The sequence below is a fragment of the Pteropus alecto genome, unplaced genomic scaffold (assembly GCF_000325575.1).
Source record: "Pteropus alecto unplaced genomic scaffold, ASM32557v1 scaffold20, whole genome shotgun sequence".
NCBI classification, from domain to species: Eukaryota; Metazoa; Chordata; class Mammalia; order Chiroptera; family Pteropodidae; genus Pteropus; species Pteropus alecto.
The window spans coordinates 23,859,065-23,886,557 of NW_006436298.1; the positions used below are offsets into that span (position 1 = coordinate 23,859,065).

Here is a 27,493-nt window from a genome sequence, read left to right on the forward strand (position 1 = left end):
CTGATGATATGCATTATTTAGCTAACATAGTATTTTTAAAAATAGAATTTGGATGTTTTTACCTAAGTATGCATTCACCTTCTCCTATTACATTATACCTTGCCTTCACATACTTATTTGCCCAGCCCCTGAACGTGTTTGATTTTGATATCTGTGATAATCCCTTAAAGCTGTGGAAGTGAATGGGTCAGCTGCAGAACGAGGGGTAGGGAGGATGTAGAGAGTGTGAAAATGGAGGACTAAGGCAAAGGAAGTCTCTTGTTATATCTGAGGAAAAAATAAACCAGAACATCTGTCTTTAATAGGAATTCCAGAAAGACTATATATGCAACTAGGGGTGGGGACAGAGGAAATAATCAATATTAAAAGGAAAAAAATTTCCAAATCTGAAGAAAATCACAATAGTGAAGAGGCCTACTCAGTACCAAGAGAAACCAAAGACTCACTCACACAACAGACACAATCTCATTTCAGAATAATCAGGAGGAAAAAAGTTATTTTAAAAAAGCGTCCAAGGAGATGATACAGGGAAAAAGAAACCATCTGGCATTAGATTTCTCAAAGGTGGCATAAAACACAAAGATATAGTTTCTTTATAAAGTTAAACATAAATGTACTATACAACCCAGCATTCTCACCCTGAGGTCTTATCCAAGTGAAATACTAACCTATGTTCATGTGAAACCTTACGAAAATGATTATAGAGGCTCTTTTTGGTGATTCAGAATCACCAAACACTGGAAACAACCCGAATGTCCCAGGTAAATGGATCAACAAACAGTGGTCCATTCATTCAATGGACTAATATTCTATAATAAAAAAAAAAAAACAATTGGAGGAATCTCAAATGCATTATGCTGAGTAAAAGCAGCAAGATTGAAAAGGTGGCATACTACATAATTCTATTACTATGACATTCTCAAAAAACAAACAAACAAACAAAAAAAACTGTACAGACAGAGAGCAGATCAGTGGTTGCCAGGGATTGGGATGGAGGAAGAAGTGACTACACAAAGTCAGCACAGGAGAATATTTTTTGAGTGATTTTGATTGTGATGATGGTTAAACAACTTTATTCATTTGCCATAAATCAGAAATGTGCATCAAGAAGAGTGAATTTTACTTTATGTAAATTAAAAAAATAAAATATTAAAAAACCTAAATTGGTTTTAAAATAGAGGTTATAATGTAGGTGACCAATAGAACTGAAATTAAAATTTTATTAGCAAAGCTTGAAGGGGAAAGAAAAGGAGGAGATAGTATAAGTTAAATTCTGTAGTTTTCCTTGCAAGGAATTAATATTAAGTTGATAAAATTTTTAAAAATTAGTGGTATAGCATTATCTATTATACTTTTTGACCAAAATAAATAAAAACAGAAATAGTTCAAATGGTTATACTTGGAGTGGGACTTGTGTGACTGCAGAATTGGGTGGGGGAACTTCTATATTTCCTATCTTATCTTCCTGCTCCATTTGAAACAATACATGTGTATGTATTGCTTATAGCTTACTACAAAATAAATTTTGAAATTATAGTAATACACATATTCTGGATACAAAAACATCTTGATTGAAAAATTTCCCCAAATTTCATATTATTATCAGATTTAGAGTTACACCCTCAAGGAACATAAAAGTGAGAGTATAAGAAAGTACTATAGGTATCTGAACTAATTTCATATACAACACATCACAATAGTACTATAATAACAAAAATGTTAATATATATAAACAATATTATTAATTGTTCAAATTTGTTATATTTAATTACATTTAATAGACATTTAAATTTCTCTTTTAATTAAGTCATAGTAAAAATATCTTCAAAGAGGTCATTTCATCTCTTTACACTGATATAGTAACATAAGCCAAGATACTCAATGATGACCAATAAGCCTGAAAGCCTGAAAGTGGTCAATTGTCTTTTCACCTTCAGCCAAACGGAACCAATGGGCCTATGACAGTTACTCCTGGCAGAACGTATGCTAAAACTTTCTGCAGAAAAACATCACAGATACTTTGGGGTCTAAACAGAATCTGACAGGGGGAAAGACTTAAAGAATAGTTATTGAAAAAAGAATGTACTCCATACAAGCAAATTTTTAATAGCTTTTGATCCATTGCAAGAACCCCAAAGTGCCAGTATATGAATGCATAATTAGGAAAGAGAAAATTCATTACAAAGTAAATTTTGGTTCAACTTGTCAAGCAAAAAATTTTCCCATAGCTGCTTTTGAGAAAATTATTATACCTTCCTTTCATCAAAATGTTGCCAATTCTGCATTTCTGTCAATAGCATTTAACATATTTATTTAGGTTGTCTGATTTCTACCATACTGAAGTAATGGAAACCTTTAATTAAATCACATCCCTGTTAACTTACATAATACATACACATAAAATCTCTCCATATCTAAGAGAATCACTCTGCTTCCCCACTATGGTAGCCATGGCAATGCACCCCTCACATCTCCTGCTGCAGTTAGCATGGTGATTAATGGCTCTAGCTGTCATTCCTTTGCATTTACCATCACATTTGTGCTCAGACCATGCTTCTGACAAGCTGATCTCAGCCAGTGTCTAAGCATGGTGAAGGTACTAGCGCCCAGTCCAGACACAGGAGTTCTCTAGTCACTAGAGTCTAGTGTGTGACTTTAGCTTAAGGAGTCCTCACTGGCCTTGTCAAAATTTTCTACCCTGCTATCTGAGACTCTTCCTACCCAATCCTCCTTCCCTTTCTTCTTTCACAGGTACAGACAGATCAGTAACTTGGTCTGAAGGTTTCCTTCTCTACTCTTCTTCTTTATATGCAGTTTCTCCACCAGAAACCTTTTGTAACTCTAATCCCATCTTGGCATGATTTAGAGGATTTAAACCAGCACATGCACTCTGAAGAAACAGCAAGCACGGCATTTCTCTATCTAAAGAATACCTGGGCCACAATGTCTTCAAAAGGAATCATACCTAACTTTTATGCAAATTAGGAATGGATTTAGCTGAGCTGCCAAGCTTCCTTGGGAATGTCTTTTACATCTGTGATATAAATTCTCTTCCTCAGTCTCTAGCCATAGTCTCTAATCTGGCCTTCTTTTTAGTCCCTCTACCCCAGCTGTTATTAATGTCCTAAAATAGCTCTCTGTTCTTGTCACTCCTTTGTACGTAAAGGCTTTGGTGATTCCCTCAAGTCTAGTAGTTAAAGTCTAAACTTCTTAGCCCTCAGACCCTCCACAACCTAAAAAGTCAACTTACTTCTCAAGTTTCAACTAGAAAAAAGCTCTCTTTTTCCAAGGCTAGAGACAAGGACTGGAGATGACAGAAATAAAATAGAGGATTAGGAAGGAAAGTTGGAAGATTTATATTAGATGGCTTTATTATCCTGATAAAGTAGCTGGTGGTAAGCCAGTTGCTGAGAGATATTTAGAGAGTTAAAGAGGGGAGATAGTCTTGTGACAATCAAAGTGAAAATTCAAATTAAAAATTTTGTGGAGTAGCACTCAAGGGCAATTTGACTTATATGACATTCTCTAGTAAATAGTTACTTTATTCTAAATAAATGCTCCAAAATATTTGTTGAATAAATAAAGTAAGCAAAGTTCTGGAGAAGCAGCAAAGAGAATGGTTAAGAACATGGACATGAGCCAGAATTCGAAAACCATATTGACTTAGAGTTCTATGGCTCTGTGCCTTAGTTTCTTCATCAAGAAAATGATGGTAATATGGTACTTACTATTTAAGGTTATTGTAAGGATTTACAGTTAAACATGCATATTAATTCACTTAAATTATGCCAACTGCTTTCTATGTTTGCTATCTTCATTATCAATATTTTTACAGTGAATATACAGGTAATTTTTTAAAAAGTATACTGAAAGGTACAAACTTCCAGTTATAAGATGATGATCTAATGTATAGCATGGTGATTATAATTAATAATACTGTATTATATACAGATAACTCTCAACTTATGATGGGGTGACTTCCCGATAAACCCATTATAAGTTGAAAATGCATTTAATACACCTAACCAATGGAACATCATAGCTCAGCCTAGCCTACCTTAAATGTGCTCAGACCACTTAACATAAGCCTACAGTTTGAAACATCATCTAACGCAATGAGAGTTAGTAACCTGCAAAGTATTGGTTGTTTACCCTCATGATCTTGTAGCTGACTGGGAGCTACAGTTCACTGATGTCCCACATCACAAGAGAATATTATACCACATACTGCTAGCCTAGGAAAAGATCAAAATTCAAAATTTAAAGTACAATTTCTACTGAATCTGTATTACTTTTGTACCATTGTAAAGTCAAAAAATCTAAACAGAATCATTGTAAGTCTGGGACCATCTATGCTTGAAAGTTGCTAAGACAGTAAATCTTAAATATTCACACCCCAGAAAAGAAATGGTAAATATGTGATGTGATGGAGATATTATTGCTACAGTCGTAATCATTTTGCAATACATAAGTGTATAAATTGACCTTCATATAACTTAACTTACACGATATTATGTATCAGTTATATCTCAATAAAGTGGGGGAAAAAAACTTGACCAGGAATATGGTGTAGTAGATAAAGCACCATATATAGCCAGAAGTCTTCATTTTGACTTCCAAATGCCATTTAAGATCTGTGATCTTGAAGTACATCATTTAATGTTTCACAAACTCCTTGACCTGTCTCTCATTACACAGCTATAGTGAGGGTCGAAGGAAAAGATTTGTGTAAAAGTACTTCATACGCCATAAAAGCCATCATATACCAGTTGCCAATCAGAAAATAATACATGTGTATGGGTTTGTTTGGTTCATGTACCAAAGTCCCAACCCACGAGAATCCTGAGGATCAGAGTGTTAAATGTATATATCCTAAATACATGTTCGATGATGTACAAAAAAAACCCCACAAAACAATAAAAACTATGCTTTTTTAGGGTTTAAGGATGGGCAGGAATCCTGCTGCTGTTTGAGAAGATGGTGGTGGTAGGTAGAGAATCACTGAGTTTGATGCCATTTGGTGGAGGCAGGGAAAAAGGGTTTTCTAAGGAGCGAGAGCATGAAAAAAAATTTTTTTTAATGCCTTGGCATATGTAATGTATGCAATGGCTCAGAGTTTTCCCTTTTTCTTAAACCCACCACTCCATAACCAGGTATAGAGTGGTGCTACATCAGGAATTTACTGCTATGGGCAACTATAAACATTGTGCTAATGGCAGCAGCACTTGGGAACACCCATTGAAGAGTGCAGTGTGTGCAGTTACGGGCCAGCGACAATATTTTCTACTCTCCACACACCACAGGGCACACACACTATAACCGGATATAGTATAAAGGTACTTTAATAATAATTATTATTATTAAAAGCAAACAACTCCACAGATCAATGGCTCTTTTAAAACATGTTTTTTAATCTCTGTTTCAGATGTATGGTTATTGTCCATCTGGAAAGGCCCCAAAGTGATAGCCAGAAATCTGCCACTGCCACCCCTTCTGCTGTTCCTGCCATCATATTTAATTGTGTTTGCTCAACTCAAAGCCAAACTCATATGCAGTATATTTAGATGGTTAAAATAGCATTGCATTCCACTGTATTCATAGATTATTTTCAACACTACAATTCTTGGAAATTAGTCTGGAATAAATAAGGTAAAGAGAAAAGAAGCAACATAAATTTGTTACAGTGACAAAAAAAAAAACACACACAAAAACTATCAAAATGGCAATCTGGAGATTCGCCATGAATGAAACAATATAAATATAGAGTGTTCCTTTTGGTGTACTCTCCTGCAAATGCAATCACTGTCTCATTCGCCAGGTCTGGATTTATTTTAAAGTGAATGAAAAAGAAAGCAAGAAACTAATAGTAAGAAACTGTGAAAAGTACCTTTGTAATTTCAAAAGATCAATGCACAATCTTATACGACATTAAAGGTAAAAGTGTAGAACTGATATCTATGTTTATTTTCTGAACCTCTAAGGAGCCTTTTTTTTCCGCAATGGCAAACTTTCTAAGTTGAAAAGCATATATCATTAAAATACATTCAGAATCTCTTTTCTGAGGTCTCAGCTACTGCATATTTCCTTAAAAGGCTTGAAAAATCGCAAATTTACAAAGGCTTGGATACTTTTGTCCGCTAACTCCACCTTAAATTTTTCAACTTGCATTCTTAATTTCATTTAACAAATACTAACCCTGTCACCCAAATGTCAAAGGAGTTCTGATTCATAGAGTAAAGAATAGACTTTGTTGCTGAAGAGGTAATGGCTTGAATTGGATCAATGAATTAAAAATAAAGACCAATATTCTGTGCTTTTAATCTGAGCCAAACTTTACATAATAATAAAAACAGGCATTTTAAACATGCATAGCTTAATTAACCTGATTTTCATCCAAATTTGGAAAATGAACGGAATGAATATGCATGTGGATAATTTTTTACTTGAGATTTCCAGAGTGTACTTCTGGTACTTCCATGACTATTGATCATTTAGAGAATCACATTTATCTTTTTCTTAAGCTTGATTAACAAAATCAAATAAATTTCATGTATATTAACAGTAAGTTAATATATATTGGGAACAATAATATATATTGCATTGTGTGTTCACCAACCAGAGTTAGATTTCCTTCTGTCACTAAATATTTGACCTCTTTTGCCTCTATCTCCCCCGAAAATTACATTTAGGGAAAGGACACTGTGTGCTCATCTGTCAGGAACTTTTTCTCTGCATTCTTTTTCCTCATTTGTTTATTGATTAACTCAACGAATTTTACTCAGAGCCTATTATATGCCCAAGAGTTGTTCTAGGTACTGAAGATAGAATAATAACCCGGGCAAGGTGCTATTCTCGTGGAGTTTATAATCTACCCTGAAGGGGCAGGATTCAGAGACAATAATCAAACAGAAACTAAAATCTCAGATAGTGATAATTCAATTAAGAAAGCACAGTAGAGTAAAATGCTATAGTGACTTGGAGGGTAACTTTAGATGAATGATAAGGAAAGGCATTTCTGAGGAGGTAACGTGTGCCCCAGATGGACAAGATGGCACCAGCCATGTGAAGAGCAGAAGGAACTACAATTACAAAGACCCGAAATGGGAAAGAGCTTGGAGAATCCAAAGAGCAGAAAGAAGGCAATGAACTTAAAACATAGTGAATTGGAGGGAAATGGTTTGAGATGAGGCCTGATAGTAAGAAGAGGGTGTATCCCTTCCAAGGATTCAGGCAGCCACTTCAAGATTTGTTCTACTTTTGAAGTCAGCACAGAACCAGCTTGTGGAACAAAGGCCAATATTGTCTCAGATACAGATATTGTTGGCAACAGGAATCTCCTCTTTCATGTGTCTGAACTGTTCAGGTGCTTGTCTCTTGAGTCTGTCTCCTGGGTGGTTCACCTGGCTTTTAGATCCTCTCCTTGCTGATTTCCTCACTGTCTTCCGGATCTGTGGGGCTGCTGCCTGGTGTCTGATCTGATTCTTGTTTTGACCCTCATTATTGGTTTAGGCCTGGAGTCTACGTAACCTTGGTATACTAACCTCAGGTGTAACCTGACTGCTCCATCCCCCACCTCCAACTTTCTACTAACTTTGACCTTTACTGCTCCTTACCTTACCAGATAGATACTGAAGTTGCTACATGCTTGCTAGTGCTACTACTTCTCTAAGTATGTATTGTATTTTCAACTTTCAAAAATACTTCAACATGCTTTAATACTCTCGACTGTGTCAACAATCTCCATAAAGTAGATATATAATTATCATTATTTAATTTTAAAGGTGAGAAAATCCAAAGTCAAATTGTTCAGATAACTTTCCTACAGTAAACTCACAAGACTGGCCTGAGAACCCAAGAATCCTGGTTTCCCATCTCCAATCTGTTTAAGGGGTGAGGAAAATCTGGTTTACTCCAGAAATTGGGGTCTTGAGAGAGTAAGTCCACAGATGGCTTGCTTATTATATTGAATTTGAAGATCAGATGCAAAAGAATTTATGAGATAAATACAAAGGATTCCCTTTTCCTCAACTTTTTTTCATTTTTGCATATTCGAGTTTACTTTTCTTCATAATCTTATGTCCTCAGAAAACATTTGCAGCCCTATATGAACACTAGACCACAATGCAGCTATTAGCATATATTACCAATTAAAGAGAGAAAAAAGAGAACGAGTTGTTTAATTGCCAAGTATGTTCGGTTGAGCTTCTTCGGGTTTTCTTCTTTAGCTCTGCCCACCCCCAAAGGTCACAGTTGTACGTAAGAAATTATCACTTTGTGGATATCGGATGGCACATAAAACTCTCATTCTAAAAGTTCAATGTTCTGAGGTCTCATTTTCAAATAAGCATTATTAGATAACCATGTTGTCAAAAATTCAATGTGCTATTTTTAAAAAATCAGCATTTTTAGATAAGTCCAAACAAGAGTCTCTTAGAGAAAAATCCAGAAACAATTTTCTTAACAGTTCAATATTAATCAAGCCTCATAAATATCATCATGAAAATAAATGGGAAAGTGCTAAAAGGAATGAAAAACTCTCAGGTGGCTTTCATCCTTCTAAAGCAGATCAGTTATGTTCCTTGTGGTATGTGGTAGTTTGGAGAAGGATGCTTTTCATATCATTTTTTAAAAATCTAAGGCTCTTATTAAGATGAGATCTTAGCTGTTTCTATTAAAAATTCATGACCTTTTCCCAAGAGAACGGTTTTGACCTGTTACTTCTTTTGACCTGTTACTAAATTTGTGGGAGTTTTTTCCCCACTCACTCCTGAACATAGTATCTCAGGAAAATAGACTTTAATAGCTATTGACCTAATTAAAGTATATTTAAAGTTGTTAAACACAAATAACGATATGTTATTTTGGTGAAAACACAAATTCACTTAAAAGTCAATAATATTCGGAGCAAATGCATTAAGTTTTAAAGGATGTACCCTAGAGTACCATTTGGTGGATTGAAAACAGCAATTCGCAGATGAAGAAAACTTAGTAAAATATGATACAGTTAATCTACATAAACCCCAAACTTTCCATATAGCAAGAAACAAATGACTTACCTTTCCTAGTTTACTTCCAGATATACATTGATATTTATGTAAACATGTAACCAAGGGTTCCACATGAGACCTGGCCTCTCCTCCACCACCTCCACCTCCTACCTCTCCAAGTAACTTTGGAACAGGACAGGAGAACCTCTGGGGGCCTAATGTATGAATAAGATGCATTCTAGGCTTCTGCCTGCCACATAGTAAGTTTGCTGAGAGAAGGCACTATCCTTGATGGGGAAGCTTCTGAATTATTCAGTTTTGTCCATGACAGTTGGGTGAACTTCATTCAGGGGTAAAATATTAGAAATACCATTATGACCACACATCTAAGCTACAGCTGTTATTGGCAATAAAGCTGTCTTTTTTTTTGAACATCTGTCTAGGAAATACTGGAATCTCTCTCTCTCTCAAGATATTTTCCTATGTGCATCCAGATTTCTCAAGGATAATTTGACAATTCTACTATGCCATTATCATTATCGTCTTTCAGCAAAAACGATACTTAATATTTTTTCAAAAAGATATAGAAATACATTCTACATCACAAAGATTATACAGAAGATACTTTTTGTACATAAATATAAGCAATAGATATTTGAACAATAAAAGGAGCTCATACATATATCTTATGTGAAAATATGATATGTAATAGAGAAATCCAATTCATACTTTTCACTGGAGACTTTAAAGGTATTTAAAAAATGGTAATTGATCTAAAATATAAACAAAATATTTATACTTTTGTGCAAAATAAACTGTATGTGTAGATGCCTAGTCTGAGATCACATTTTATTGGGTTGTCCTGGGATGTATGTGTATGTGTGTCTACATGTGTGTAAAGTAATATGCAACTGAGGCTATAGCAAGACAGTGCCAAAATAACTGGCTGGAAAGGAAAAAATTCAATCATGACAGTTTTACTTATATGTTTCCGCTGATCAGACTAATTGATTTGGCTTGGCTTTTTGTATGCATTCATTAAACTGTTGTAAACAAAGGCATAGAATTATAATGACTCAAGTCAATAACTTTTGGTATATACAATACCAAACTATTATATACTGAGTCAAAATATTTAAAATTCAGATGAAAATCAACTAATTTCATTTCAGAAAAAAAAATGTACTGTCTTTTGCAAATGCTTACTATGTAAAAACAGCATTTGTAAAGTATACTTTATATAATTTCAGATATATATACCTATATATATCCTATATATAAAGGATATACAAATCCTTTTCCCCCAATCAAATTCTCCAAATATTCAATCTTACCTGTTTTTGAGCAGCACACTGAAGGTCGTTTTATCCAGTCCCAGATAATTTGGCAGCAAGTTTGACCAATTCCAGTTCCATTTTGTGATGGCTGACTGTTGATAAATGAGAAGATGCTATTGTTAGTTATTAATCAGAGTTAATATGATCAGTAAATTAAAGCTCCAGCTGTGATAGACTAACTAAGAAGGAGGGGGGTCCAGAACAAGGACTTAGACAGATAACATCAATCATGTCCACAGAAGAAGGTTTTTATTCCAATAAGACAGCAATTAATTTATAAATCCATTTGGGGATGTAGTCATTATTTATAAAAATATAAATCAATTTCTTGAGTCGTTATTCCTCCAAGTACTAATGGCATTTGCCCAACAACTTTCTCTGAGAGGGCAACTTTTTGAAAAGTAAAGCAAAACAATTGGTAACTTAAATTAAATTTAAATTAAATTTACCATTATATACCTGATCTTTTTCATATGTCAGTATATAGTTTTTTAGCACCCAGAAGTTTGATTTAAAAAAAAAACTATGCTACAACTCAAATTATGAGACATTGCTTAATTAGAATGTGATAGTAATGTTATCTTTTTGATTAAGAAAATGCTTTAAAGAGGAAATTATAAGAACTTGTAAATGTAAATAACAAACAATTCTTTTTTTCTCATTTAATTGATAATTTCACAATAGTAAGGAAAAAAATTACTGTGAAAGATAATCTCATATTTCAGAACTGCATAAAATAAGCCATTTATTTAAATGAAGTGAGGATAATTTAACAGCTACAATGATTATTTATGGTTTGGAGCAAACTAATGTATAACTCGGGAATGTAGCCAATAAACTCAAACTCATACAATATATTTGATTTTAAAGTATTATAGATGCTTATACTCCTTAAACTAAATAATTTTGATAATAAGAGTCCAGGCTGATGTTTAAAATCCAACAAGAACTATGCCCTGTCACCTGCTGATTAATGGAGCACCACAATCCTGTCATAGAGCAGGAGAATTCTGCCCCGGGTTGTCAGCATTTGAAGGTCTTATTCTACTACAGTATTGATGAATGTAGACCTGGGCTGTAACAGGCATGGTAAAAATATTATCTGCATCCCGAATTAGGCCACTGTTTTAATTCTTATTTTCATCAGAGCTCTAGGTCAAGCAATCCTTCTCTTCTGCCCTGTTAGATCAAATAGTCTGTCAAGAGGCTTCTCAGAAAAGCCATCGAAAGAATGAATAAAGCAAAAGCAACTTTAGATTTCTAGTACTTTGGCATAAAGATAATGTTTTTAATATAACTACTGAAACATTCAGCTTAAACAATGGCATAATCTGACATTTAAAAATATGTGGTGTTTATCATATTGACTTTATTCTAACCATCCTGACTTTTAAGATCATTAGCAAATTTATTTTAAATTCAGACATGTGTTTAGGGTTATAAAGAAGCAAATTTACCTTTTGCTGCTTAAAATAGAAGCACAATGCTCCATTTACAATTAATTTTAAACTATTTTATAATTTACCTGATAAATTTGATAAATTCCTAACGATTCCAAGGCGCTTCGTGAGTGTAGGTATTAGGGGAGGGAAGGGATGGGGAGACTGTTACAAAATGCCTGGATTTTCGGGCCTTCTACAAACACAGCCAAACGGATGTTTCCTCTGCCCACAGTGAACTGACCTGGTCAGAAGCTATATTTTACAGACCAAACATATGAATCAGTTTGATAAATAGAAAGATGGTAAAATAACTTTTTCAAAGTCAGTTTGTGCAGACCATGCAAATAAATACAAGGCTTCTTGCTTCCTGGTGAAAATGCTTATAAGTAAATATTCAAATACAAACCAATTTTTTTTTTTACTAGTGTAAAGAAACCACACAATTTAAATTAAATTTACCATTACATACCCGATCTAGCATGTTTTCACTAAACGCCCTGTACACATGAAAAGGGTTAAAGGCAGAAGGCTGATCCTCCACACTCCTCAAGGTTGTTTTTAAAGGTTGGATGGATAATGGCTTTTCCTCTGAACCATTCATGGAAAACAGCTGTTCTTTTAAATATTCCTTCAAGGGAAAAAGAAATTACAAGTCGTCGTGGTGGGAAACATATATTCTTTTCAAAAATAAACTGATCAATATCCAAATCTACCCTTTCAGCACATTTGCTAGATCACAATGTATTACTTGCCTCCAGACAGAATACATTTTCAGAAGAAACATAGCAGAGTACCAATCAGCTTTGCAATAAACCCATCAAAAACAGTTTCACCTAATATATAGGATAGATTAGAAAAGCATTTAACAAATTGTCACATAAGGAATGTATGCTCGATATATCAGAATCTTTTAAACAGGCATTGTTTTGTCATTAGTTCATGTGTTAACACGTCTGGTTACCAAAACTTAACTCAGGTGCATGATTACTCACAGTACAAGACTGCTTATTCATTTATTAAGTGTACTTGCTACCTACTCCATTCTCAGCAGCAGAGCACTAAAGACTCTGATAAAATAAAATAATATAAATGTTCTCCTAATTTTTAACATGTCACAATATTATAAGCAGCCTCACTCTATGTAGAATTAATTATAATGCAAGCCCTTAAACTATTTCCATGCTGTGGCCTGAAAAATGTCAAAGTATAATAAAAGCTCAAAATATAGAATTCTAATCGCCCAACTGCCAGTAATAGGCTAGGCAAAAAAGTCAACCTACTCATTATACCTCATTTTCCATCCATAAGTAAATAAGGTGAATAATCTTAATCTATTTTATAGGACTCTTTCTGGAAAACAACAAAAATGACTAAAAGTTTCTCACTATCATATCAAATGCTTATTGTTAATAAGCAAGTCACTTAATAAATAAAATAATATAAATGTTCTAATTTTTGACATGTCACAATATAATTTTTTTCTTCAGGGTTAGGATTAAGACTAAGTTCACAATATTAGAGCTGAAAAGGACTTCCGAAGTTTTCTAGAAAACCCTTGTTACTCTAAATCTGATATGCAGATCAGCCTCATCAGCCTCACCTGGGAGCTTGTTAGACAAACAGCATCTCAGACCCCACAAATTCAAAATCTGACCGTTATGATTACCTAGGAGATTGGTAGGCATATGAAAGTTTGGGAAACTTTAGCTCACACCATGTCCAATGGTTGGCTCTGTAAGGTCAGGGGACAAGCCTGAGGTCACTCAGGGATGAGGAGTACAGTTGGGCAAGAAGCCACAAGTCTAGTCTCGGATAACTGTGCTTTTTGCCCCTGTGCCTCTATAACTTCACGAATAGAGAATGACCACTGTATTCACTGTGAAAGGCAAATTTCAGATCCCCAAACCCTAAAATTCTAAAGAAACCACTACTTAACAATGACAGTCATTTCTTAAACTTGCTCATTGGATCACATCTCTTTTTAAAAATCAATTCTGTAGTATCTGACACACACACAGGTTCTTAATATTAGATAATGACAAAACTGTCAGAAAACAATTGTATTTCTAGATTTAGATTTCTTAAAAGAAATAAAATTTTCTCTATTACGATTTCTGAAAGTAAAAATTTAAAAAAGGAATAAAATGCTCTCCTTTCATTAGAAAAACTGCTTTGTTTTGGCTAATAATCTTTCCTATCACCTGACCATATTTGAGCTGTTTTCATTTATACAATTCAAAATAAAGTGCTCTGTTGCAAGCTGTGAACACAGCGGTGTTTTCTTCCTTATTAATTTCTCCGACCCCTCTGCTATATTGACACCTGTCATTACCTCTTCTTAAAAGTCTCAGATTTTCTGTGACATTGCTTTAACCAGATTTACTGCTAATCTGCTATATTTCTTTAAAAGAAATGTACTCTGTGAAAATCCTTTCTTGAATGCCTTCCTTGTGCAGTTACATCAAAGCTTATTTCTCTACCCATTGTTTCTCCACTTCTCTCCACCGAAGAGCTCCACTGGTCTCATGACTTCAACTACCATACTGTGCTCATGGCCAGGATCTTCGATGATCAATAAGGCTTTTACACTCATTCATCTTACCTTTATCTCAAAGATAAACATTTTAAAACTCGTTTTCTCTCATAACTTTGCTATCTCTCAACGACACACCTATTCTTCCCCTCACCCAGGCCTATACCTATAAATGCTTCTGTATTTATATTACTTTTTCAAATATTTAGTAGCATACCTGAATATGCCAAAGACTCATAAGGCTACTCATAAAATGAAAAAACATCACAATGCAAATTCACCTACAACATAAGAATACCTCACAGTATAAAAACAACCATAAGTATTATACTAGTCACTTAATCACCTTTGCGTTGTTATTTGGGTTTACTGCCTGCATTGTTTTAGTAGTCACAAGGCAATGTTCTCACTACTTTCTTTGGTTCTAGCCTCACATTTTTCCTCTTACCTTGGGGCACTGTGTCTCACTGAGCACAAGAGACAACCAAGTACTTAGCTCAACATCCCATCTGATAGACATTGCCATAACAGTAAGTATGTTTGGTTGTAATGAAATCATACTGCTGAACTTAATTGATCAAAATGTAGTGGTGCCCCAGAAAGGAATCTTACTGCATTAGATCTCAAAATATACGTGTTCAGAATAATGGCCTCAGAGTTCCATGAGTTCAACGAGGGGAAAATAGCCTTTGGATCTCCTGAATATCCAACTTAATTTTTGTTGATTTTGCTTATTGGTGATTATTGATCTTTTTTGTTATGGAGCTTTTAAAAAGAGGACTAGTCTGTCAGAATGGCAATCTAGACTAGCCATTGCTATTCTCAAAACTATAGTAATGTCATTTTACTACAGATCTGAGTGAACCCTACTGCAACATCTGTTTTTCAGTAATCACCAGTTATTTTGGCCAATTTGGTGGCCAGGTGGACACACCAATAAAGACCTTCACAGTTAGTCAAGGCCAGGAACTGGAGTTTCCGAGTTCCCCAAACAAGCTTTAAGGGATTATTAGCAAGAGCGAATAGGTTGTTTTACTTTATAACAAGTATATACTGAGCTCTAGTCCCTGAGGTGATCCTTCTCAGGTGATCACTGAATGCACTATTGTTACATCACCTGTTTATTGACTAGTTGATTAGTTCTTGGAAAGCTAGGTAGCAAGATTTACTTGAAGTAACTTTCAGGTAGATAATAACAGGAAGAACATTTATATTACCCAGCTGTAAAATGTTGTGACAGAATTTAATTCACTCCTTGGAAATTTACGATTTTTAAGGCCTACCTCATTGAGATAAAACACTACATCTTCACATTATTCATGTTATACAATTTTTACTATTCCAAAAAATACATTCATGTGTTTGCAAATACAACCATAATTTTATTCACATTAGATGTCATATTCTAATTCAGATACATATGTTCAAATTAAAAATCTGATTACTGAGCAAACTCGTATTGGTTTAAGTAGACAACAGAGTCTTGCTCTTTACATTTTTGCTAAAACAGCCAGAAACAGGCAAGGTCGGAGGCTTAACCCAGCTGAAAGGTGGACAAGCATGACATTGGTTCTAACCAGTGTCTGTGCATTAATGCATTTTTTCTGGGGTTAAGCTATTTGCTCCCTAAAATGGTTCAATATTCTTCTGAAGTTTTCTCATTATGTAAGAAATTTCCAACTTTACCAACACAAATATGATGTCTATAGAAGAGGAACAGCTCTCTTTAGAAAATTCTTCATTTCACAAACACTAGATTTTTAACATCAGCCTAACAGTCACAAATGCACAATTCGAAACTATACCTCTAGTCTATAGGATTCAGAGCTGAACTGAGTTTATGAGCCGTGTTATTGTTTAAACCGTATAAATAAAACTTACATTCTTTCGGTGAAGCTTCTGCTGTACAAATGCAGAACAGCCGGGGCTGAATAGATTCTATTAATAATGTAATATTGAGTTTGGTATTGACTTTAAGAAGTATTATCACCTCCTTGACTAACCCTTAGCTGCCAGCAGACGCTGCCTCAGGCCAGTACACACCTAATTGCTCGGTAAAAAGGCCGTTTCCCTACCTCATTGAGCCGCATGATGTGATAAATTTGCCTCAGGTACTCGCTGCCACCTGGTCTGTGGCAGATATCCAGGACCATCATGTTTATTTTCTGCTCAGTCAGTTCAAGAGCAATATCTCCTTCTTCTAAGGCTGTGCTTTTCTGTATTGCCATAAACGTACTAAATATAAAGCAAGCATATACATATCAGTGATGAAGAATTGTAAAGATGGAAAATAATCAAAGAGATTGAGTGTGGAGAGTCGATGTAAGTCTCATATTCAAAGCACCCATAAAGACTTTGCTCAAATAGGTAAGCCTTCCCAAACCGCTGCTGCTCGTATAAACAGTTCCTTAGAACTAAGCACCTGAAAGCATTTTAAAAAGTGAATCATTTCTTTTAAAACATTTCTTTATTGCATTTATACTCCTATCTATAAAACATTTTCCCATTACTGCAATTGTTGAAATTGCTATAATCATGGGATGAAAACAAAACATTTCTTTTTAAGAACATGTAGGAAATAATTTGTATTTTCTCTTTGAGGATAAAAAGTATCTTCAATGCCAGAAATAGCTTTGGTAGTCTGTCTTTTGTAGATTCCTCTTTACACCTGTCTTAGAACACATTAAAGACTAATTAAAGTGTCAAAAGGGGGAGACTGTTATGCTAAATATAGGTCGGGTGTTTCCTGGCAGTGTGCTTACCACTGGGTATTTTAAATTGGCCTTTTGACACTTGTTGCCTTTTAAAAATATTTTCCTGTTTCTTCTCCATAACAGATACTTAGCAAAAGTCACTATTATTCTTCTGGGAAAAAGGTTTATTATCACTACACCAGGAATGTGCAACTTATATTTGTGAAACATTTCTTTTCTAAGAACTCACATGCTTACTGATTTTAAACATTATTTACATAGTAATAATGGATGGCATATTTTTTAAATTCCTAAACTATACCAGTACAAAATAAATCATGATAGTCAACTTACATCATATATATTCCACACTAATTTTCTAATTGCAATTGATCATGTTAGGCTTTGCAATCTAAGAATACTAAGAAAAAGCATGGTTTTCCACTGTTTCCCAGACTAAATGAAATTTACTGTGGTGTAATCAGCTATATACTGCAGTTCATTACTGAGATTTTGCCATGATTATAAAATTAGTTCTGCTAAGAGTCAGTGCCGCTGACCTGAAGACTGAACCAAATGATACCCAGCTGCTGGGCATTAACTTTTATATTGCTTCCACATGTAGCTTCAAACGCCCTTCTTTAAAAAAAATAAAATTAAAACTTTATGATCATATAAGCTGGCTAAAAAAGCAAAGCAAATCCTACTTTTAGACATTTTTATTAGCTAGAGTAAATCTTTAAACAAACAATCAAAAAGACCTTGTTTCATTAAAAGAAGTTTGTAAATATCTTGAAGCTGCATATAGGCTGCAAGCAAAATTTCCTGTCAGGTTTTGTAGAGGCTGACATTGAAAAAGTTGAGACCCTCTGACAAAGGAGTGCCTCAGTGTCAGCCCCCGAATTGTATCCTTTCCTGTCCATCACTGTGCAGGTGAAGCAAATGATTGGATTCAGTCAATGCTATGATTAATGAGTTCCTCTCTGGATTTGGGACTGCCTATCAATCATGTCATTAGGGAGAATGTGCCCTGAAAGAGGCAGACCTTAGCCAAGGAATAACTGCATTAATCTTAATCTGTATATGCACCCAGCCAGCCAAGTCAGGGTCACCATGATGAAAAACAATAATCTTCAACTCGACAAATTACTTTGCAAAGACAGACATTTCTTTACTTTTTAGGCTGTGTGTTCTCCAGAATCTAAGTTGACTGTTTACAGCTTGAGAGTTACTACAAAGTGAAGGTTATTTTAATGAATAGTAATACTTTCAGGCAGTATGCAAGACAAGCAAGCTTACAGCTGCCACCTTTCCACTGCAGTTATTTTTACAATTTCCATAAAATCAAAGTTAAATCTGGATGCAAGTGAAAGAAATCTAGCTAAATGATATTGTATAGCTCCAAGATAATCTTCATGGAAAATTAAGATTTCATTTATCTTAACAGAAGCAGCATTTAGTTTAAATGCTTACATTCTTATACTTAAAAAAAAAAAAAGATGGTAAAGCCAAGGCAACCCTCCACCTATATACAGATATTCTGGTTTTAAATATATTTTCTTTATGGTATGGTAGAGATCTATGAAATAAATGATCATTTATTTATGAGACATATGTAAAGGTGGACGTTTAGTTGTATGTCAAATAATCGACTTGAACTCAAAGTCAAGAAACATTCTTATAGCACTCAAATCCTGGAAGAAATTATCTAAAGTGAGTTTGTAAGTCAAATTTAACTCTTTCCAATAAATAGAATAAATAACTTTAAATCTGCATTTTCATGAGAAATTAAGACATAGCATTGTGCTAATTACATAATTACGTACTATATATTCAGAATCTTTGAGGGCTGTAAAACATTTTTAAATATCAGCAATTCTCCATTTTGGATGCATATTGCAGCAGATCGCTAATCAACCAAATATCAGCTAGGCAACTCTATTCATAGGAGATACTAGATGTGTTGGTGCTGTTTATAAAACAACAACAACAACAACTTAAACTAAAATCGACTTTTAAGGAACAATTTTACTTATGGATTCCTATATAGAGCCCTAGATGTACAGCTGAGACATACTTTAAACTGATCTTATTGCGAAAGGGGCTCCCAAATCAGCAGTACCATAAATCTAACTGTGTAACTATAGTCAGTTCCGCTATTTTTACTCTTCTTCTTTTCTCTCCCTTTTATAACCACTGGCATGGATAATGACAATCTGGCCTTAATCTTTTAGTCATTGGATTAGAGCCTGTAAATTGGTATCGAATGCAAATGTAAAGATTAAGAGAGTCACTGTCGATGTTACTAAGCTTTTGCCTGACTGCTATTGTTATTCCTACCATCCAGACATCCCAGAAGTAAATGTCTAGAAATCAGTATGACAAGAGCACAAAAATCATGATTACTGACATCTCCCCATTTGGACTAACATAAAGTCTTACATATTAATATAAACCAGTAAAGAGTATTCGTTCTAATACTAACCAGTGAGTTCAGTGTCTTTTAACAGAGTTTATAAATAACAAATGCTTACTAGTTCTAGGTTTGATGCTAAGAACTATGAATGTTATTTAATTTTTCAAAACAACTCTATCAGGTTGGTGTCATCCCTGAAAATGAGGCTTTGAGAGATTTGAGACAACTTACACAAGATGGCCCACTTACAAGGGATTTGTATTTGCCCATCTGATTCCAAAGCCTGAGCTTTATCACTACCATGTACTAGGAAAATTAACAACCTGTAGTCATTTCAGGCAGAAAGTTATAATAGTATCTGCTAGCAACTTGAGTATATTTTAAAAGAATGGGGGGCAATGTGTGTGAGTGGTGAAAAAAAAAAGGCCGGTTTGGTGATCTGTAGACCACATGAACTGTAATTCCTTTATCCATATCATGCAATTCTATACTGAAGACTAATTTTAAGACAGGAGGACTCTATGTACATATTTAAATTCATCAGGGACCCTTAAAAAATCTCTGCAATACCACAAATCACTTAGCTCTTGGTGACAAAGCTATGAGAAGGCTGACATTTTCATAAAGAAACAGCTGGGTGTGTTTATAGCTCGAGTGTGATATGCCCCAGTTGCCCTCTGGGATTCTTACATTACCAGATGAAAAATGTGTACCTTTTTGACAATCAGGTACACAGAAAGCAATAAAAAGCCTTTTATATCCATTAATTCCTTCTTAATTTAATCTCCATGCCCAATCCATTTATGGAATGCTCCAGGCTATCCACTAGATACCTGTTTGCACACTGAAAAGGAGTGAAACCAAATTCTCCTGGGTTTAACTACTACCCTTTTAATCAGAAACCTTAAGATGGTGACAAAACAAGTATAATGTTCCAGCATATCAATGGGGTTCAAATTTTAATAAGACAAGGAATGTCTAACAATCCAGTTTTTAATGGAATATTTATCTTTTTTTCGATAGTCATCAAAGTTCCCATGAAGTTACCAAAATGACCACTGCTGGCTATCTCACAGTATTTTGCTGTTGTTGTTTATTGGAGATGTTATTGTGAATGTATTTGATGAAATTTAGTGAAAAAAACTGCTTTACCATTCAGTGCTCAATTTCCTTGCTTTCAGTAATTGGCATTCAATCCAGTTGGGTCTCTGCTGCTCAATGCTCTGTATGACCTTTTGGGTCATTTGATTAGGGCTACTTGTCTGCTCTCCCATGATGCTTTCCAAACACTCACAGATTAAACCAAGTTTCTCTTTACTCCATCTGTCAAGGGAGGCACCTGTTAAAAGTTCCACAGTGTTTCCATCCTCAAATATCCGACATATAATTACAATCAAGTTCCAGACAAGCAGGCTAGCTTTCTTCAAGTCAACAAAGTTTTTTGACATTTTTCTCTCAGACAGAAAAAAGAAGTATTTAATTGGGGGAGGCAAACATGCAATCACCGTAGGTAACTTGCTGATTACAATAGATACTGCCTGAGCAGCAAGCCTTGTGAAGCCTGAGGGGAAAAAGAGAAAGAAAAGGTATGATTAATATTAGCATTTATGTTCCATCGTTGTGTTGAGTGTTGTGTGGGCATGTCTAATTTTTGTGGAGAAATCTGTTGAGAAGAGCAAGTGCTTGACATATTCCTACAGAACTCTGCTGGGATCCCCTGCAGTACTGCCTAAAATTTCCCAAATGTTGAGTTTATTTTTCTCTCCCATATATCAGATTAGAAAATTCAGAATTATTATTTATATTTTTATCTATTAAGACTGCAGGTTTAAAGAGCCCAGATGTCTTCAACTAACAAATGCAAAGACACTGCTGCTGGACCTCTTTGTGGCCTTTACTTCCATCAGCCTTTCTTCTGCTCCTTTGGAATCTATGTCAGAATCATCACAGCTTGTGCCATGACTGGTTTCTCTTCTTTTAGTTCTTAGCCCAAATGTCATCTCCTCATAAAACCTTCCCTCACCATTCCATCTAAAGCAGTTTCTTCACACCCTTCCTATTCCTGCCCAAGTCCCTCCCTGTCATTAGGCCCTATTTTGTTGCTCTTATTATAGCACTTAGCATCACCTGATAATCTTCTCTTTTATTTGTTCATTCTCTGTCACACTCCACTAGACTATAAGCTCCACGAAGCCATTGCTGTATCCCAGCACTTAGTATCTCATATGTAACAGTCATTCAATAAATATTTGTTGAATAAATGAGTTAACATACTGTTTCATGGGTACTTCTATTTCTCTTCTTCACTACTCTTTCAAGGTTGATATTTGCTAAGAAGTCCTTGGCCTATTGACCAATGATTCTATACACTGTCCCTTGCTAGGTGTTATTTCTCTGCAGAATTTACTAATATGCCCTCTCTAAATCAGGGTTTCTCAACTTTGGCACTAATAACATTTTGGGCTTGATACATCTTTGTTGTGAGGAGCTCTCCTGAGCATTGTTGGATGTTTTAGCAGGATCTCTGGCCTACACCCTCCAGACACCAGTAACATTCTCCTCAGTTGTGACAACCAAGCACTGCCAAATGTGTCCCAGGGGCAAAATCTTCTCTGGTTGAGAATCATTTTCTAGATTATTCCAGAATTCTTAGTCTTGGTCTTTCTCCAGGGTAGAAATCCAGGCCTTTTTCCAGGGTACAACTTCAGCTCCCTGCTGGGTATTCCATTCTTCTGCCCTAGTCATCATTAATTCAGTATAACTAAAACCAAATTCATTGTTTTCCTCAAAATATGGCTCGGCCCTCCTTTTAGGGTCTAAATATCTTTACATTCTCACATGGAATGCCCTCTCTCCTCATAGGTCATCCGTATTCTTCAACTCTTGTTTTAAAGTCTTGTCCTCCTATGGATTTATTCAAACATATTATCCATATGACTGTTTTGGTAAGTAGAGCCATAATGTGCCATATTGTATCATCTTTTGTATTATCACCCATTATTGTTTATGTTATATTATTATTTATGTCTTCATGAGTTATTTTTACAACTAGACTAACAGCTCCTTGAGAGCATGGAGAAGAATCTCATTGCTTCTCAAGTATTCCACAAAGCCAGACACAGTGTTTTAATCCACTGTGTACATAAATGAATTTGAAACTTGGAACTAAGTGAGAAATCAAAAGATCATAGCTTTGAGTTCTTCAATAAAATATTCTTTACTCTCGTTACTGAATAAAAATGATAAAACAATGTGAAAGATTTTTCAAGGCATTTGTGACATTTAAAAAGTCACTCTGCTTTAAAAAAGTACAAAGCTCTTGGAAAACATGTCTAGTCTAGTGACTCCTCAGAAATTCATGACAACTTAAGAATCATTTAAAAAATTAACTAGAGTAGTCCTTATAAGTTTGTAAACTGGGTCCAACATATATTTGAATGATGTCATAAGAGTACTGTATTAAATGAAATAATAAACGTGAAAGCACCTGTTTGGTACTTGGTAAAAAATAGTTCCTCAATGAATATTTTCCTTTTATTCAAATGAATATGCTTAGATGAGGCTTAAAACATAGATAAAACAAATTAAGAGACTCCTTTGTGACCACTCTTCTGTGTGTTCTTAAATTATTTTAAATATTTTATATTTTATGTGTCTGGTTCTCATACACCATATTCTACTGTCAGGTATTTGACTTAAAAAATTATACCTTATATTACATTTATCCTAGAGAGGGTTTAACTGCAGATATCAAGTAAACATTTGACAATCAAAGTAGATATCAGGCAAAGATTACCAATTCTCTTCACACCTGCATTTCTGATATTTTATAAAATCTGAGGACTCCAGGTACGAGATCCCCAACTACTTCATTAAAGCTTAAGGCAAATTCCAATCAGAACTTTTACGCTGATGATAAATTAATAAACCCATTCTACTAATCACAGGGGCTCTGAGTCTAAGACGATGTTAACAACACACCAGGGAGGTATATTTTAAGAATGCCACACACTTATTTTTCTGTCTTTAATTAAATAAGCTGACTTCTAGCTAAGCCATATATAGGTAATATATTGTAAGAGCCATCCCAATTTCAAAGCTGATAAAGTGTGAAAAAATGTGTCTTAGAATAAATGCAATGTGATATGTATATTTATCTATTTATTATTTCTTCCTTGCCATTCATGAACTCCTGGCTATAATAATATATTTTGTGAATCATAAAACATGCAAAAGAGAAATTGATAATGAATGAGGTGAAGACAAAATAATGTCTTAAAATTCATTTAAAATTGTGTTTATTAATGATATAAAATGTTAATAATAATTTATTGAGTAAGCATAATGTGATTTAACATGCTTTATTATTTTTTAAAATCTGGGCTTAACACTTTGCAAACAGTAATTCTAAGTTCAGTTTGTTTGAATACTTGGTTTTAATGGCTGTCATAGGGTAAAAGCCACTAAATGAACACACATAGATCCACGCAGAACAAGTATATGAATAACAGTTCTTGTGAAATCATGGCACTTGTTTTTCAATCTTGCCAGCAAATAGGCAAAGGTTGTTGATGACTAATAATTCTTCATCATTTGTGATGTCAATTAGTTATTCTTGCAAACAAATTGAAAAATATTTTGTTTTTATATTTTTAAGAAAAATGTTCAAGAATCACTTAAACTCTTTTTTGGAATATTTGAAGTTATGTTAGAAAATTCTAAATTTTTAAATGTGAGGCTATGATATTTTTATAGGTGGTACTGGCTTTTATAAAAGTAATCTTTCTAGCTTTTGTAAAATAAACTATCTTAATGACTTCCTATAGCACTTTGTGTATTTTTGCCTTCAATTTCTTCCTCAACAATATGTATGTCAATGATGCCATGAATACATTTTCCTTGTGGTGCTATCTCTATTTCCTCTCCAGAATTCAGTTTCAGTTAAAGCAATTACTCCAAAGTTTTCCCATAAAACATTCTTTTTACTTAAAAAGTAATTTACTGTTAAAAAAATATACTCTCTAGTATATCTTTCATTTAATTGTTGTCAAAGAAACAAAACAACTAGTTCTTTGTATATTTGCATTTTGAAATAAGGGAGCCAATACCTAAACTGAGCTAAAGTTCAGTCAGAAACATCTGAACTTGTTTGTTACCCTAGTGTTTTCCATGTTCTGTCATTTTCATTGTGTCAGGAAGCAAATGTTCCCTTTACTGGGAACATTTAAAGAATTCTCAAAAAAAACCTGTTAGAATTCTCAAAATCAAGTTAGAATTCTCCAAAATAACATTTATTGGTCTTTTGATAAATTTTGCAAAGTACTGGATTAAATATGTTTGACTTAAAACATTGCTAGAAACAATTATAGAAGTTTGTCTTCATGTTTTAAAAGTTTGGTTTTGAAATTTTTTGCTAATCAAGATGACTTCAAGCTATCTCTAGCTAATATCTCAGGGCACGATACTCATTTAGGAAGGGTTCATATTTAATGATAATACATACGAAGCCATATTTCAAATGGTTTTACCACACATTTTCTTTTTTTCTTTTTTTTTTCCCCAAATCTGGTCAGATTATTATTGTTTTTCCTTATAATATGGCTGAGAAAGAGCTCATGTTAGGAATAGAAAGAGTGAGCTCTTTCATTTTGTCACTGTTTGCTCTTCCTTGCATTCCTAGTATTAGTTTTAAACTGCAGTTGACCTGTTGATTTATAGGAATATATTAAAGCCACTTGTGTTCTTTATGAGAATTAATTTTGTTAAAAGTAGATTCTGAAATATAAAGGACAACCTTAATTCATTATTGTACACTGAAAGCTAATGAAGATGTAAGATTACCCTGTCCATCTCCTGCCTAATAATATTGTTTCCAACATACAACTGGCTCACTCACAGACCGAAGGAGAAGCCCAGTGACAATCTTCATATGAAACTTTAGTAAAGTTTAATTTCTTTCTTTCTTCACACACCCAAGAATTGTCTTGTACATCCCCTGAGGTGTTTGTATGCATTTCACAATAGTTATACCTATTCTTCTAGCACCAAGAAGAGATATTTTATTTACAGTTTCCCTCTGGTCTCAACCACAGTGCCTGGTAGGTAGTATAATTCATTTAGTAAATACCTACTGAATGAGTAAGTGACTTAATGTCTGGTATGTAAATATTATCTTTCTTGTATACTATAGTGAAAATAAAGGCTGAGCACTGTCACTCTAAAAGAGGGAAGAAATGAAGAACTATGGTAATTCTATTGTCATAGCCACCTGGAATGCACAGAATGCTTTATGAAATCACTTTTCTCTACCACTTTCTTTTATATATTTATGTGATTTGGCACCCCTTCATGGCTGTCTATCGAAGAAGTATCGTACTTAGTGATAATTTTATGAAGAATATTATTTAGTAAGGAAAACTTCAAGAACTTATATCTACAAAGTAAGCATTTTTTTGGAATTGGAGGCTCTTTGAAATGTTATGGAAGAATTCCAAAATGCTTTTAGAAAGCAAAATTGTTCATGAATAGAATGACTTGAAAGCCACAAGGAAAATAGTGCTACTCATATGACACGATATGTTAACTATAGATCATGCCTCTTGAATTGCTCAAAATCTATGAAATATACAAAAGCTAGAATGAAAGAGAGATGGGAACAACTCAGACAAGGAAAAACTTAAGCAGTGAAAAGATGACATTTCCAATTTCAATTAAATGGCTTTACTAGATTTAAAGGAAGTTTAATAGGGCTTGAACAAAATTAAAACATTACTATGAAAGGTCACAGATAGAAAATTGATTTGAGTTTGTAATATAAGGTCACTGGATAAGAGTCACATTATTTAGGATCATCATGGAGAAGAATGAAAGAAAGTCTAGTCCCCTCGGTTAACTTTAGTGGGCTCAGCTGGAATATTTTACTGTTGACAATTTCCTTAGAGTTAGTGAAAAAATATTCTTCTTTAAAGATGAATACAAAAGGGAAAAGTTGATTATAAAAATTTTAAATATTTATGAATATAGACAGATACATAGTATATATTCAAAGGAATCTTGTGAATTTCTCAGAAAGTAGAAACATCTAGATAGGAAGAAATCATTTAAGAAGAGAAGACTTGATTAATAAAATAAATAATGTAGATAACTGATAGTTCTTAAATACATTTGGTAGACACGCTGAATAAGAACAATGCACTGAATTCAGGACCATGGGTATTTGGGGGAAAAACATCTGTCTGGAAAACACAGTTACTAAATAGGGTGCTATTTTTGACCTGAAAGCTACACATATAGGTGTATCAACAAGCGAAAAGAAAGTAATAATTGATGGTTGCAGGGGAAAACTTCAAGGAAAGAATAATTAAACTGAATATCATGCAATTTTCTTGAGAGTATGAATTTTAGATTACTCAATAGATTTAGAGGAAATCAGTCAAAATCATGTGACTAATCTGTGAATACTAACATGAACACAGAATGTCACAGAAAATCCTCAATTGGTAACTAAATAAATAAAATGACCATTCGAGTAATTTTCATTTCTAGATTCTTTGATCATATGACTCTCAGTAAGGAAAATTACAGGTTTCAAATATACATGGTAAAAATAAGACTAATATAGTTTACAAATATTATCACTTTTAGAATTTTACTTGATCTCATATCCTAGAAAATTGCTTCTTGAGGAATATGTTCTTACAGAAAAATAAATATACCTTTGCTTGATTCTTTCTTTTTGGTTTCTTTTGGAATATAATTCCATTCTTTTGGAATGCTCTCAAGCAAATGTTCAGGAACAATGTGCTTATTTAGGTTTGTCTCACAGTTTCTTCCAGAATTCATCACAGATATTATCTCCTGTACAATGTCCTTGACAGCGTCGGTCAATGCCAGTCTCAAGCTTCGGATGAACTCTAGCTCAGACTCCATACATGTTGAGACTTTAAAATTAGACAGTATATTACAGTTAGCAGAATCTTGTAATATTTTGTGCCTTGTTCAATTGGGAATTCAGTTTCTCAGTGATCTAGTTTAAAGCTATAGGAAAAGAGAGCTGTTTTTAACCTAGAAATCATACAATTGATA

General features: G+C 34.1%; 1 protein-coding gene across 15 annotated transcripts in view; it reads right to left on the reverse strand.

Moving 5' to 3' along the window:
• The window catches only part of KIAA0825 (KIAA0825 ortholog), a 356,002-nt gene that overhangs the window by 171,006 nt on the left and 157,503 nt on the right, over positions 1-27,493 (reverse strand). For 13 of the 15 annotated variants that reach the window (XR_003046665.1, XM_015590466.2, XM_015590467.2 and 10 more), the window contains 5 exons: positions 27,124-27,348; positions 20,561-20,969; positions 16,375-16,534; positions 12,236-12,394; positions 10,322-10,416 (listed from right to left, as the gene is read on the reverse strand). Coding sequence is in view for 14 of the 15 variants with exons in the window: in XM_015590466.2 (XP_015445952.1) it covers positions 10,322-10,416; positions 12,236-12,394; positions 16,375-16,534; positions 20,561-20,969; positions 27,124-27,348 (1,048 nt within the window). In the remaining variant the exon portion in view is untranslated. The remainder of the gene's footprint in view (positions 1-10,321; positions 10,417-12,235; positions 12,395-16,374; positions 16,535-20,560; positions 20,970-27,123; positions 27,349-27,493) is intronic. The other 2 variants (XM_025047661.1, XM_015590469.2) reach the window with 2 other exon arrangements.